General features: G+C 34.1%; 1 protein-coding gene across 2 annotated transcripts; it reads right to left on the reverse strand.

Moving 5' to 3' along the window:
• Nucleotides 1–3,691: 3,691 nt before the first annotated feature.
• On the reverse strand, nt 3,692–15,343 carry LOC124836763 (uncharacterized). Of its 2 annotated transcripts, XM_088106922.1 has the most exons (5): nt 14,226–15,343; nt 6,569–6,719; nt 6,210–6,480; nt 4,867–6,113; nt 3,692–4,083 (listed from the first exon to the last, which is right to left on the reverse strand). In XM_088106922.1, the coding sequence occupies exons 1-4, from the start codon at nt 15,086–15,088 to the stop codon at nt 5,029–5,031; spliced, it is 2,370 nt and encodes a 789-aa protein (XP_087963048.1). In that variant the 5' UTR covers nt 15,089–15,343; the 3' UTR covers nt 3,692–4,083; nt 4,867–5,028. The 2 variants fall into 2 exon arrangements, with proteins under 2 accessions (XP_087963048.1, XP_047167915.1); XM_047311959.2 differs by having other exon boundaries at nt 4,867–6,480; nt 14,226–15,340.
• Between the last annotated feature and the right edge of the window lie 646 nt (nt 15,344–15,989).

Here is a 15,989-nt window from a genome sequence, read left to right on the forward strand (position 1 = left end):
TCTAAATTAATTTTTCTTGTTAATTTTATATAAGCTAAACCATAATTTTAAATAAGTCAATTTTACTTTTTTTTTCTTAATAAATGTCAATTATGCAAGATTTCATTTTATCTTCTTAGATTAATACTAACAGTGTCTTGCAGCTCAGAAAATTTTATTCTCGTATATGAATATCTAGCACGTGGTGGGTTCAAAACAAGATAAGTTTTTATTTGTTGTGATTCACAAACACGAGAAGATGTATTACAGTCTACGCCTTATGGCATCAAATAATATATATAATTTTACTTCGTAAAATTAAATACGCAAAACTTAAACAAACCACCAATTATTATAAGCCCTATTTTAATAACTGCAAAAATAATATATTAAATTTAAATATAATATTTATTTGTTATTTTTAAATGGTTATTTATTTATTACATATTGTATCACATGAACATCTAGTTAATTATTGATTAATCACATAATTCATAAACACGTTCAAATACTAAACAGATCAATTGATTATATATCATGTCAAAGTTCACATCTCACATTCTAAAACACAAATTATCAAAATTGACTAGTCACCAAAAATGTCTGCTAATCATATATCAGCTTGGATAATTAATTACCAATTCAATGAGTAGGACAACGAACTCAATTGATCACCAAATAGATCGATCAATCATAAATTGAAATTATGGAGATCATTGTCTCATAATAAATTCACTTTTAAATGAATCAACTTAAGAGTAAAATATAGTTACTCACAATTGTATCATAATAAGTTATGTACATTTATTATTATAATCTATCAAACGTTAAGTTAATTTTAATATCGTAAATACTTTTGACCAGTTTAGACAAATCAGAACTTGCTTTTTGAACAACATTTGAACTTCGAAAGATACAACACATCTAAAATAATTTACCTCAATTTCATACATGTTATTTGACACGTTCTGTGCCCCCTAACTATTAGAATCCTTTATTTTCTCCCTCTTACGCTAATTATATTTCATTCATGGTTTAAAATGGTAAACTGTAATAATTTTGAGTCTGCGACTTAAGCTATACAATTTTTTATGGGTTTGGTGCCATAACTTTTCAACCTTGCCATTTTAACATCTTAGATTTGACCTGAGGGTTTTGCTATATATTAAAAATAATTCAGCGCAACAATTGTTAAAAAAAATACTTTATTAAATAATTCAAGCAATAATTTAGCACTTATTTATCGTCATTCTCTTAATTTTTTTCAAGGGAATTTACCACACCTTAGGAAAGAATGTCATCATAGAGTAAACCAAAGTTAGACAACAATCGAAAATATATAATTGGTTTTTCGAAGTAGCGCATTAAGTATTTTGATTTAACCAATAAATTTTAAAAGTTTGGCGAGAGTAATAATAAGAAATTGATATTTACCGAAATCTTCAGATCTTTTGATTGGTTCTTTGCTACTAAAGTTCTTTGAGAATAAACTCACATTAAGTGCAATTGTTAAGGAAAATGTTAAAAACAATTTGTACAAACAAAAGGTTGGGAAAAAAGATATTGAACCATTAACAACGGTTGAATAAGTGAAGTTAGGACCCATTTTGGACAATTCCACCAAATGAGATAACCATAACACAAATATTAAACTCTTCCAACACTTCACCGTCTAGAAAACTATGACTTCAGAAGAAGAAAAATAATATCAAAACACATTTACAACCATAGCAAAATTTCAGCTTAACCAATGACAGGCTTTCTCCAAGTTGATGGGGGGAAACATGGATGAATGAAGCCAACAACTTGACGTGGATTGAGAAGATTTGGGAGTGAAGGTGGTTTTGAATTTCAAACAAAGCTTGTTATATTTGTATAATAGTAAAGGGATGGGATTTTGGGGTTGATTGGAGGGTAATAAAACGGGGGTATGATCCAACGGTAGAGACAAGGAGGGACAGGAAAAGTTGGGGAGAGAATCCATGAAAAGAGGGTTGGGGGGTGTAACAGGGTGTGTGGTGAAGGATCTTCAGAGGGCGAAGCCATGGGATCGCGTGGGGAAAGTTGGTGCTTGCCACCACGACGATGGCGACTCATAAAGTGGTAGGGGACCGTAAAGAGTGGTATGGGAATACGGGAGAGGACCATGGGTTTTGCGGAGGAAAACTTACTTGTGACAACGACTGTTGTGGTGGCCACTCTGTTGATGCTGATAGTGGCAGCGGTGACTGTAGGGTGGCGGTGGTTGTTGTCGAGAATAATATAAATGTTTGTTCGGATGACACTGGGGATCGTTTGGGGCGGTGGTGTGGCCACGACTGTGGCTGTTGTGACCATAAGTAATGGTTGTAGTAGACATCCATGGGAGGAGAAGTAGGCCACACGAAAGCACCATTTGATGGGAAGTGAAAGCTTACACTACTTCACTATATCTAAAATCTTAAACATCTACTTTTTTTCCTTGATAACGAGTGATGAAAGATTACAATTATAGAATGTCCTCGATATGAACAATTAAATGGTGATTCTACAAGTATGAGCATCTAACTTCACAGACTTAAAATAGATAACTACAGGTATTCTCTTCCTTTAGAATGTAAGTAGTAAAATATTATCATTATTCCAAGAGGTTGAGAAGAAATCTTAGAAAGTTCAATGAATGAAGAAAGCCAATAAAAATCTGAAAGATCTTTTTACCTTTTGTTAAGAGGTTTCTCTCTAACAAACTAAACTAGAAGTGGAAATAATATAGTTTTAAAAGGGAGCAAATGGCTTGAGAAAAAGCAATATCCATTTCATTTTAAGTATGTCTAACCACTGGAAAGTGTTGCCTCCCTGCCACGAATATGCAGCAGCAACAACTATAAAATCGCCATCCAATAATTTGCAATCCATAAAAACCTGCTAGAAAATCTTCCATCCTTCTGACTGAAGGATACTCACTCTGCTTACATGGTCACAGAGATATGAATCGAAACCTTCCACTGTACGCGACGCCCCCATTTGCATGAGTGCACTCTAGGATTGACATAATTGCTATAACGAACCACAGTTCTGTTCCAATACACTGAAACCTTGAAATGAACAAATTGATCTCACCCTCTCACCAAGTCAACCTTACACGATGATGCATTATAAAAGCACCATGTTACAAATTGACCAGATCTCTCCATTGAATGGAAAGCGTGTCAAAAACTTATTATCAAGAGGGACATTCACGACGTTGATTCTATGCTGGGCAATGTCTATGATGTTGAAGAACTTGATCATGGATGCATAATGAAATCTATAAATTGCTTAGGACCAGCACATTGCCATTGACAAGATTGTGCCCAAAAGCTGTGGTAAGCAGCGTTCGAGTTCCTCTTCTAATTCCAATCATGCAAGCAAACTCATCCAAAGATTTCCCATTTATTTCGGGTTTCGTTTACAATGATCCGCAATTACTTATGCTACCCATTATTCTGTTAGAGCGTTATTAAGCATACATCAGTATTGTTCTGTACATCTAGTGGATATAAACTGACCTGCACATCATGGACCACGCAACCAAAAAACAGTTTAGCAAGCCTCATTTTATATTGATGCTCGAATACAAGAACACCCCGCCGATCATTTAGAAAATCAAGGGAAAAAAGTCCTTCTGCTAAGTGCGGGGATGTACTGACCAGGGTGCAATAGCACGGAAATTCTAAAAAATCACGAGACGGAATGAGAGAAAAATAAACTAGGAAGTATCTATTGGACATAACAGGAGCAATAATGGTTATGCAAAAGAGCGATCCATGTATGAAAGACGAAAATCACCAGATAATTTTGGTATTCCTCTTTCAAAAAATTAAGGAGAAAACTAGTTCCTTCATTTGAAGGACCTACCTAAAATTCGATTTCAGTATACCAGTCTACCAGATGTTAAAAAAATGTTTTGAGCTAAAATCAACCTAAAGTAAATTTGTTCCTTGCAAAATAAAAATGGTTTCTGAGCTCTGGCAAGAAGCAAGCAAAGCATCACACCAGAGCTGCAAAATAACCTCTGGATTGGAGAAGCCACGGCACGACCAGATGAATCTATCCACAAATATAATGCTGCTTTCAAGCAATTACCTGTAATGTCCCAAAATAAAACCAAAATCAGAAACCCCGGAAAGACATCAGCTGCAGAGGTAAAGCATGCAACCAGAGAACAAGAAAAAGTATGCAGTATAGACAACAGACAATTCACTTTACGTTTCTTAAACACATCTCTTCAAATTGAGCTATTATATATACCAAAATAAATTACCACTTTTGCACAGCCGTTTTCAATGCTAGACCTTTTAACACGTTACTGCCATTAACATTGAAGCAAGGTGATGGTAAAGTCCAGTCTTTGGCTTCACTGTTTTTTCACTATTCTATTCTCACAATAAAAAAGATGCAAGAAACTGATCAAAGCTACAAAATTACACGTAGACCTAAAAGCTTAATTATAGTTGTTTATGACTGATATCCATTCTTGATATTGGCTAGAGCATTGCATTTCCATGTTCTTAATGCAGAGGCCCCTAAACCTCAAAACCACTGGTTAGTGGTTTAACCTGCTTCATAATCACACATTTTCTCTATACCCAATGACATCACCGGTGACATAAGGCAAAAGATGTTTAGGCAGCTCATAAGCACAGGGTATTAGCTCAGAGAACAAACTTCATCAATCGTTTCTCTTTAAATATACAAAATCCATCCACGTCTTATGTATTTATTCCCAATATTCCCGTGTTAGGACTAAAATAAAACAAATTCTGTGGTTTAATTTCATTATGAATTTCAAAATCACTTTGACCAGAGGCACAAATGGAGAAATAACCAGCAGAAAATAATTTATTATACTGTAAATATAATCATTACCTGTTCTAGCTTATCATCTTCAATGGGAAATCGAAAATATATACACTAGCAGAGCCTTGTGGTTACCAGCACACAGCAAAACTATCATACAAGTTTTATTAAAGAAAATGTTTCCTGCCGCATGCATGTGTCACCACATCTGCATCTGAATCTATCTAACTGCTAAAGAAATTTGGGTAGACCCATAGAGTCAGTTTGGAATATTTCAACTTCATTCTGAGCCTTTTCTGATAAACAAGGCTTATTTGCTTTATTAGCACCATCATCACTTTTCTTTTCAAAGTTTAATATACTTCCACCAAGAGGAACAGATACACATCCTTGTGAGTTTCCCTGCATAATGCTCGCAGTAGTATATGCATCTACAGCAATATTGCTGCAAGAAACAATGCCCAACTGAGGCTCCATGTATCCAGCATCAACACCTTTGAGTGCATCAAAGGTTCCATCACAGGTATTCACATTATCATGAAAAGCAGAAGGATGCTGATTAGCTGTTAGAGCAAATAAGTCACTTTGAGAACTACGATGCAAAAGATTGCCCATCATGCTATTTTGGTCATTCAAGGAACTCCTCTCCTGTAAACATCTTGTCACAGCATCCTCATTAGAAAGAATATGATTATCACTAACATCCTTAGTTAATTTAAGATCAGAAGAAAAATCAAATCCACCATACTCAACTGCATCTTGTGTGCAAGAACTAAAAGAAACATTACTAATGTAACCACTGGGAACACATGTTCTTTCATCAATAGATGAGCTAAATAGATCACTGTCAAAAATATTTTCCTCAGCAGAGTCCTTCAACTCGGAAGTCTGTGTCCTGTCCATATTACTTAGAGATGCGTGTTTAAGTTCACAATGAGATGTGACAAGTGAAAAACCCTCAGAACTACTCTGCAGTTTAATATCAGTAAAAACATCTTTAAACTCAGCCCGGTCTGTGCCACATACAATTAATTGTTTGTCATCATTAATGACCTTATCATCTGCAATTTCCATATCTTCCTGTGAACTGATAAGATGTCTATCCTCTAAATTTTTACCAGAAAATATTTTCCCCTCAGAATTTGGAGCCAATGTGCTGCTATCAAAACTTATTTTCTGAGTGTTCTCTTCCACTAATTTCACAGAAAGCCCAAGCCCATTGTTGTGAATTCCACAGGGAACAGTTTCAGGGCACCCGGTATTTGTATCCTGACTAGCAAAATTACTAATGCCCCCTTCTATGCATGTCGCAGCATCTGAAATTTGACCGTTGTCACTATTATTAGTGGAGAAGGGAGTTGAGAAAACTAAAGGAATATAAAGATTGCATGCAGCATCAGTAGACTCATTACAAACTATATCATTCACGTGAGAACATCCCTGAACTGAACTTCCATCATTCTTATCAGCCTCCAACAGTTTTTTATCTTCCGTTTGATGATCAAAGCCTCTAAAGTCATCACTAGCAGCTCCTGATTTACAACCCAAAGCTAGATCACTGCTGAAATTTCCACTCCCAACTGATAATGATATTGGGAGCTGATTCTCTTGACCAGAGTGAATAGACGAATAATTTGCATTGGCATCAGTCTTCGTGGCTCTGGCAGGGACATGACCAACACTCTGTGCATGTGTTACAAAAAGTTAAGCAGTTCCTTTCATTACTGGAATTGAAAAAATAAATAAATGAGACGTTTATAAATTAGCTTACACTTTCAGATGCCATGTTCATACTACTGGACAATTGCTGAGCACCATCATCAGTACAACTAGATTTTAAATAGCCCTTATCTTGAACACCAGAAACAGAAAGCAAGTACGCAGAAGCTTCTTTGCAAGACTCAAACTGGTGCCCACCAGGACTGAATGAATCAAATTAGGGAACATAAGAGTCAAGCGTCAAAAACGGTACTGTCTACGGGAAAGTAACAGTTCAATATATGGATAAATTTGAACCAATAGAATTTAGGTTACATCTGCTACAAAGTCATAAGTAAGAGAAAATACTTAAAGCAACATCATTCCTTAGAGATTAATTTTATCATTTTAATGTCAAACTTCAAATTCCCAAATGTTTTCATCTCTCCATCCATTTTTCATTATATCTTTTTAACAAAAAAAATGCAGCATTTTGAGGTGAAATGGTGTCATATCATATGAGCTTTTTATGTTAACGGTGAAATAAGGATGGGATTGATGGGGATTTCATATTTGAGTGAATAAAATAAATTCTCAAGGGGCAAAAATAATAAAGGATGTGTTAGAAACAAAAAAAAAATATTATTCTAAATACTACTGAGAAAGTAGGAGAAAACTAGTTTAAGACAATTGCAATATCTGCAGGAATAGGAAAACGGAAATGCCACAGTATAATTTAGAAATCATAAGAAGGCTATGATAAAAAGTACAAAATATTCACATAACTTGAATGCAGTGAAAATAAAAATCAGTACTAAAGATCTTAGGATTCATTACAATGATAACGAATAGTGCAAAAACCACAACACACAAACTTCATATTAACCATGAATGATTGATTAAAGGTATTCAGCAAAAATCATGGCTGCCAAAATAAAATCCCATAACTCGAAAATGGCTAATAAATATTTTTATTAAAACCAAAAAAATACCATCAAGCCAAAAGGCACACACAAAGGTCCCAGGAAACTTTCCCTAGTACGGAGCAAAGATAAGATCCTTTTTCGAATAACTCAACCCACTCATCTCCCCTCATCCTAAAATATGTGGCAAACACAAGTTTTTTCCATACATCTTTAGTTTACTGCTATTAGTGCTATAACATTCATTTTCAACCAAAAAATATCAATCAAGAATATAGATTACAAAATAAATTAGAATCTTTCAGAATTCAAATATGTGTCTCCTATTTTAAACATTTTCTAATTTTTATTTATTATTCAATTGAACTTAAAACCATGGAGAACACCAACAATAAAACGAAAAAAAATATAGGGGATATCTTCTGATGTAACCAAATATATAATAACATTTTTTAGCAAAAAGGGAAAATCTTCAATTCTTCTTTCTCAATAGAAGACTAGATAATATTCGCTCATACACATTAAACACATTTTAAAATTACAAGCCACTCGTTTCCAAACCCCAAGAAAGTATGCCAATGCATTGTTATATATTAAACCCAATCTACAGTTAAAATTAACATCTTAATCAAACTCAACACATCATTAATATCTCTCCTTCCCTTTCACATACAGCAACCAACTTAAATTCCATTTCATATTTGATATTTAAGATATCAGATATTTGTAAATATTGGTAATGTGATTTTAAAATACAAAGGACAGAGTCATAATTTTAAAATCAAAGGGGATGCAGCAACATATTATGGGGATACAGGAAAAATATCCGTATATATGAATGTGTAACTAGCAATAATAATATAAAAATTCCTAATATGTAATTATCTGTAATTAAATTAGAAAACCCAAATATATAGCACACCTTCAATTAATCTCCATTATAAGTTGAAATGACTATCAATAATATTTGATATCTATATAAGATTACAAAATTTTTAAATTACTACTAAAACTACGTTTTTATACATGTATCTAAATATTGTAAGTTTATTTTAACTAATAAAGTCAAATTCTTTAAAATACAGACCATTGAAGATTGAAAAGTTCTAATTTAAATCATGCAAGAAAACGACATTTTAAATACCCAACACAAATAGTTTTAAAAACAAAACATAACTAATCATTATACTCTTGTATCTTATATCTATACCAGAAAATATACATATATTTAAATATTAGTTTATAACTATGATGGCCTAATACTTCAATTTAAGTCATATATCCGTGTCTAATACTTTAGAATACTTCAATATTAATCAATGAAGTATCTAATCTATAATACAATAGTATTTTTGTGTTGACAATAATTTATAATTTTTTATTACAAATTTAATACATATGATTTTAATTTGGATTCTCACAATAATAATCATATATTTATCATGCTTTTAAGAAGTATTATACAGTTTTCAATATGCATATATTATAGTATATGTGCATCATGGTTTTTATTATATAAATATAAAATAAATTAAAAAAAAATATTCTAAATAGCTTAAAAAATATAAAAGCCCGTTCGGACTAGTTCGCTTGAAAACTTAACAAATACTGAAGTTATTTTTCAATCAATTTGAAAAAGGCCCATTATCCCAATTTTTCCCCATTAAGTTAGAATTTAATTTAAAATCTTGAAACCATATTAATCCATAGCATGCGTTAGTGCCACTATCACACTGGTACAGAGCGGAGTGGCACCCACCACGGGGAAGGTCACATGTTGCTACAGTCGAACCAGCTTCACATCCAAAATCCAAGGATACTGCCGTTTTGCAATGAGTGGCACGACTAGTGTTTAACCTAAAGGGCACAACTACAGCCCAAAAGCAGTGTTGTTATTCACGATTTCATTAATAGTGAAGGTTTTCTTTTTAAACCATAACCCACAATTTTTTACCCTATTTCTTCACTCTCCTTTCCCAAACCACTCCCTCCCATGTTCAGCTTCTCTCAGCTTCAAGTGACATTTTAGAGCAGCTTCCTGCGACATTTTCAACAATGTTTTTGGCAACACTTCCCGCGAGACCTGTAACTTCGTCCAACAAGAATTGCACCTTTTCTTCTGTTTTCTTTTTCGTTCAGCTACAGTGGTGATTCATGGTGGGCTGTTTTGTGGACATGGCAATTGGTTGTTTCGAAGCTTTTGCTGTTAGGACCTCATGATTATGAAATTTAATCATAATGCTTGTGCTTGTAGGTGTTTTTCTTTATATTTCAGCACGCGCTCGTGCACAATATATACATATATATAAAATCTTGTTAGGGATCAAAAACAGTGGTAATCCTACTACCAGTATCCTGCTATAACAGTTATGGGGAGGGCCAGTCTGCGTTACTATCTGCTATTCACTACTATGCTTGAAACTCTTCCTAATAGTACAGTGGACTGGTAGCAATGAGATGAGTAATTTGCATGCAATCATAAACTCAAAATTCCATTTTTTTTCTTTTTTGGTTAGAATTTAATCTAACATTTTCAAGAATGTTACTTTGCATTCTATCATAAATCCGAACAATGTCCAAAGAGATAGGCCAATGGGATTAAAATTAATGTATCCTCCACCTAGTCCTCTCATAAAGTAGACTAGTGTCTTCATGCTTCTATTCCCAGAAAAAAGTAAAAAAATAAAAGTATCCTATTTTCCTGCTTTAACAAAACATGCACAAAGAAATGTCATGCTTTAAAAATTCAAAGTATCAGAATTGTATGAGTTGTGATAAGATTCTTTAGTTCAATTCTGAGATGCAGTAATTCAGATCACATCCATAATAGTTTTTGGAGCTGAAACACACATTGAATTGTCTGAATCACAAAAATTGCACTTAATAAGCATTCATATCGATCATCTAGTGATTTGCTTTTTCTCAGGGCCTATGCTGATGTTTTAAATTCCGGATAGCAAAGTGTAGCATAGTCAGCTCCCAAAATGATATACAAAGATAGTGTATAACAGGGGAAGCGACAATTTTGAAATTTTTATAGTATATGCAATGTGTGTAAATTCTAAAAAATGATAAGAATTACTAGAAACTAATAACATTCTTAAACAAAAACATGCAAGTAAATACCAGTCAAATACAAGTTTACTTGATAGAAATTGTCATCATCTTCAAAATCCAAGTCTTCTTTATCATTTCAACTCCAAAAATAGCCCTTCAAGAAAGCCCTAATGTCTGGTCAGAGGGATTACTTTTGCAACCAACACACAACACTACTATAGCACCCGCCATTCAGCCTGTTATTTGGTCTGTTACAGCGATGACACTAAACTGCTCAGCTAAAGCAGCCCCTTGTAGTGGGAAAGGGCCTCTCTGCACTGCTATAGTGCGTTATTTAAAACATTGGGTTATACAAATGGAATTGTGCATACCCATTTTTATTTTTGTCACTACTGTTATGACTTGAATCATGGTCTATATACTTTTTGGTGATGAATAATGATTTATGTTGAAATTTATGTTTCACTCTATTAACTATAATGCTAATTCACTTTCTTTTTTGTCCAATGGTAGGCTCAAATGGGGGAAGGTAGAGAAATGATAAATTAGTCGAAATGGGTGGAGCAAACTGCGAGGAATTGAACCTATACAATTACAATTAATGTCTGTAGCTTAACCAACTGAAGAACGATCTATTTGGCTTTAAAATGTAAAAACCGATGTTTTCTAATGCTTTTATGCTAAAATACTTTTTGACAGTATTTTCGTAAATTTGGGAAGAATTTAGAAAATAGGTCTTCAGTCAAATCCTAGATTGACAACATGTATTATTGGATTGTAAGTTTAAAAGATTAATTTGGCATAAAAAAAAAAATTGTAAAATTTATAAGACTATATGACATAAGATTTTTTTAAAAAAACTTTTACAAGCCAGATTTTTTAGTTAGAATTTCAATATTTCTATATAGAAATAACTAATAAGATTTATGGATTTACAAGATTTGAAACGAATCCATGATATTTTTATGGTTTAATGTCTCCTAAGGTCCCTATTTTTGTCTAGAATTTCAAATAGGTCCCCTTCTTGTTCGACGTCTCAATTAGGTCCTTATTTTGTGAAAATTGCAACAATTAGATCCTTACTGTTAAATTGGGCTTAACGGCGTTAAGCAAATGTTAAGGTGGCATGCTGATGTCAGTGTTTTAATGACGTGGCAAATTGTTAGATATATATGTGAGTCTGACGTGAAATTTTTGTGTTTTTAAAATTAAAAAAATGAGAAAAAGATAATTATACAGATTTGTGTATAAGAATTAGGGATTTAAAATCACACAGTCAAACGTCATAGTGGTGTAAGGAAAAACAAAAAATATAAAAACGACCAATTTTTGTTTTCGATTTGTAAGAGAGATAAAAAGAAGTATTTTTTACAAGAACAAGCCATTGTCGAGCAGAACGAGCAAAAGGGTATGCTAAACGCGATGAAAAACTACGAATCGGGTAAGAAAAAAAACCTTTTTTAGTGAAAAGAAGAGGAGAGGAGAATACACTTGAAAGAAGGGATGGAGTTAAGGAAGAGATCAATCTAAGAGATTTCGGTGGGAGTGGGCTTGCAGGGGTTATCGGAGAATCTGTAGGGAATGGTGCAAGCTCTGTAGTCAATTGGTGTCAACAACAATGGAAATTCCACAAGCTATGATGCGCTTTCCATTTTTCACAGCAAGAAGGAATGAATGTGATTGCAAAATCAATAAATAGTGATAAGATTCGAGTTGCGTTGTGTGTTCAGTTCGCCAACAAGAATTGCAGAGAGAGAGATGAGAGAGAAAGCGTGACGGAGTGGCGCTTCTCTCCTCACTTTCACTTCCCACACGAGTTGAAACTCTCAACTTCTTTTCCTTTTCTGCTAAAACAAATTAAAGAGGATTGAAAAAGAACGTGACTTAGGGTTTGAAAGGGTTTTTCGAATTGAGAATTTTTCTGGATTAGAGCTCCTCTGCGTTTGATATGCAGGTGATGACATTGATTTGGGTTTTCTATGATTAGGTCTGGGTTTTCTATGATTAGGTCTGGTAGTGTTTCATGGAGGTTGACGGGCTGCAATGGTGCTCACGATTTAGGTTGCGTTAACGGAGGCTTGTATGGTGGCTATCTGTGCAAAGAAGATGGCGGCGGCGACCTGAGGGTTTAGAAGCGTGAAGAAGATGATGCACGAAGATGGTGACGGCGCGAGAACAATTTCTGAAATTAATTCCCAATTTGGATGAACCCTAAAATCAAACTTTCTTTTCCCAATTCCTAACTCGAATAAAGGATGCAGTTTAATCTTTAATTCATCTTTACAAATTTCTTTTATTTAAAAAAAATCAAAAGACACATCAGAATCTGATCCATCAAATAAGTTATTCTACGTCATTTAAAAATGAAAATTAGCATGCCACGTCAACCACACATTAACACCGTTTGACCTAATTTAACGGTAGTGGTTTAATTGTAGCAATTTTTACAAAATAAGGACCTAATTGAGAAGCCGAACAAGAAGAGTACCTATTTGAGATTCTGAACAAAAATAAGGACCTTAGAAGACATTAAACCTATTTTTATCGAACATTATGTCAATAAAAAGGATAACATAGCAATAAAAGTTTTGGATAAAAGAAATTGTTTCCAATCTTTCATAGCTAATTCTAGTTCTTTTTCTTTACCCACCATACTAATCAAGTGTTTGCAAATAATATTAAATTACTTTTAAACAGAATTGTGTATTTAAGTTTTAATTTGTTCATAACAATGAATTGAAAAGGCATGGAACCTGGAAAAGGTACACAAAATGAGGCATGATGAGAAAGAGGAAAAAAGCATTAAAAATGGTGATCCACATCAATGTACCTGTGTTTAAAAATGGTGTAATAAGACTTTTCTGCAATAGAATAGGTCCACAATACCTATAGAATAGAAGATTGCTTTTATATGTTTTATCCAATACAAAATAAAACCCGAGTAGCCAAAGTCATTATGCGTTTTTGGAATTTTCCTTTTAATGATGATCACAAATTCGACCAAACAAGTTGACTAATGGCAAGAAAAAATGTAGAGATATATTTAACTGGTTGCAGAGAAGGCATGAGGATAGAGGGAAATGACCAAATAACGTATAAATTTCAACCAAAGGGAAATGAACTTTTGGTAATGGGAGAACAAAAAGTTTAATAAAGTCTTGAGAGTTCGAGTGGGAGTTAGATCAGTGTAGTATTTATATATTGTACAGAAAAGTATAATTCAATCTACTAAATAATCCATCCAAATTTGAATATTTTCCAATACTAGACCTTTTGTGTGTAATAAAAGGTCTCAATTGAATACCACTAAATTTTGACTACCTCTTCTAATGGTACTAATTAAATGCCACAAGACTAAAAAAAATCTTTCATAATCACAATCCAATATTCTCTCTTACACATTCATTTGCAAACCTAGCCAAATGTTTAAGGTATGTCAAGGTTTTCAAAGTGTTTGTAACCGCAATTGTGGCCCTCAATCTCATTTATCCGCAATATTTCAATTAATCACCACAGTTCTATTTAAAACCTGGTTCAGAAGCATTATATAACCCTCCCCAGTTTTCAAGCATGCACGATAACAAGTAGCCAGACAAAATATGAAAGCTTGGTTCTATGTATCAAGACATTGAATTGAAGAACAGATCAAAGAACGAAAACAATCGCATGTAATCAGAGAGTATATGAAAAGGAGAAGGAATAGAAAAAACCTTCAGAGAGTATATAAAAAGGAGAAGGAATAGAAAAAACCTTACGTAACGGCGACAAACAACAGATGCACGACCTGCCCTCCTCAAAAGGGTAATAACTATCTTCCATCCGGCAGGCAACAAGTCGCTAAGATCACTGGCCGAGACAATCCGCCTCTTCTTCCTCTGACTCGCCCACTCTCCATTCAGAGTCTCCAAAAATTCCAACAACTGCAGTTCCGTCTCCAACCCTTCCGTCCTTCTCTTCAACTCCTCCCCAAAAGGATCATAATCCAAACCATCAGCGTCCATACCAAATCCCCTCTCGTTGACCCTGACCACTGTGCTGCCCTCTTCGTTAACCTTCTTGATCTCCTCCTCGAATACCGTTACCAAATTCTCGTTCTTCCTCGGCCGCCCGCGCTTCCTCTTCCTATTAGAAGCATCAATAACGTCAATTGGAACGTTCTGAAACGCCACAGGCAGTGGAGGCGGCTGTTTGAACTCAACATGGACCGGAAACAATTGACGGTCCGCTGCATCACCGCTGTTGGGGCGCAGCTCGTTGCGGAGAGGCTCTACGCCAAAGAGTTGCTGCAGCAGAGAGATAATTTGGGAGTTTTCTCGGTCGACGGGCTCCGGAATGTGGTAAGAGGAAGAGGCGAGAGCCGCGGAATTTTGTTTGCGCTTGTTGAGGCGTAGTTTGGAGAAGGTCTGTTTGCGGCTGCCCGCGGATTCGTTGAAATTAGAACGGTCGATCTTGGGAATGACGGGATCGTTGTCGCTGGCTCGTTGATGGCGGTCAGTGGCGCCAGAGAGGGAGAGGGTGTAGAGTTCGGGCTGAGACAGGAGGCGGAGGTCAACTAAGGGAAGAGAGTGAATGTGATTGGAGGAGGGTTCCGCTTCCGCTTCCGGCGTCGACATGGGGACGTGTTGGGCTGGGGCACCGTGGTTGCAAATGAATCTGACTTAGAAGGAAATGGGTGCAAATCTTGAAGGCCTCTCTCTATTTTTCCAATTTTGAACTGTCCCTGTAGATTTTCACTATTCCTGATGTAAGGGTTTGTTTTGGGATAATTACAATTACAATGGTTGGAGATTAAGTATTAAAACCCTGAATTCTCCCCACACAACTTTATCCACTGAAAGTCCTAGAGGAGGAAATTGAAAGTGTAGGGTCCAGGATACCTCCCAGCAATAAGGATGAACGTTTTTGCATTTTTTTTGTATGAAACCTGGACTTCAGGTTTTTCCACCATGCTAATTATACCTGATTTAAAGTTACTTGTAATCATTTCAAATTAAATTTATGAATTAAGATTATACTTTAAATTATCTCAATAAGATCTAGTATCTTTTATTCTAAACATATATATATATATATATATAGTAATAAAATAATATTTATTTTAATAGATAAAATCATATTTACCAAAAATGAAATAGAAATTCACTTCTTCATGCTTTTTTTTTTTATTTATTAGTGAATGCGCGAATCTATATTCACTTTTTGTTACAATAATAAACATACATATATATAATATTAAAAAAGTCTTGTAACCTATTCATTATAATATTAGCAAATTTATTTTACTGTTTACTTTATTTAAATGATAAGTGTTTTAAAAAAATTATATTTTTAATCATTTGACATTTTTTATTTTCATATTTATGTTTATTTTGTCATGTATGGAGATATTTTAATCTTTTATCTATTTATTTTTTAAATTTATTTTGTTACCTTACATAAAATTTATTTTATCTTTTTATCTATATATTTTATTTTTAAACTTTATGTATATTATTTTTTATTCTTAATTTTATC

This window comes from Vigna umbellata, chromosome 2 (genome assembly GCF_029865625.1).
Source record: "Vigna umbellata cultivar VRB3 chromosome 2, Vumbellata_1.0, whole genome shotgun sequence".
Lineage (NCBI taxonomy): Eukaryota > Viridiplantae > Streptophyta > Magnoliopsida > Fabales > Fabaceae > Vigna > Vigna umbellata.

What these genes read in the sequence shown, in the direction of transcription:
- LOC124836763 (XM_047311959.2), bottom strand. Translation starts at nt 15,088, where the DNA reads ATGTCGACGCCGGAAGCGGAAGCGGAACCCTCCTCCAATCACATTCAC. An exon ending in GTTTGTCGCCGTTACGTAAG is followed by an intron (nt 6,720 to 14,225) that starts GTTTTTTCTATT and finishes TGATTCATTCAG; the next exon opens with TCCTGGTGGGCACCAGTTTG. An exon ending in TGAACATGGCATCTGAAAGT is followed by an intron (nt 6,481 to 6,568) that starts GTAAGCTAATTT and finishes ACACATGCACAG; the next exon opens with AGTGTTGGTCATGTCCCTGC.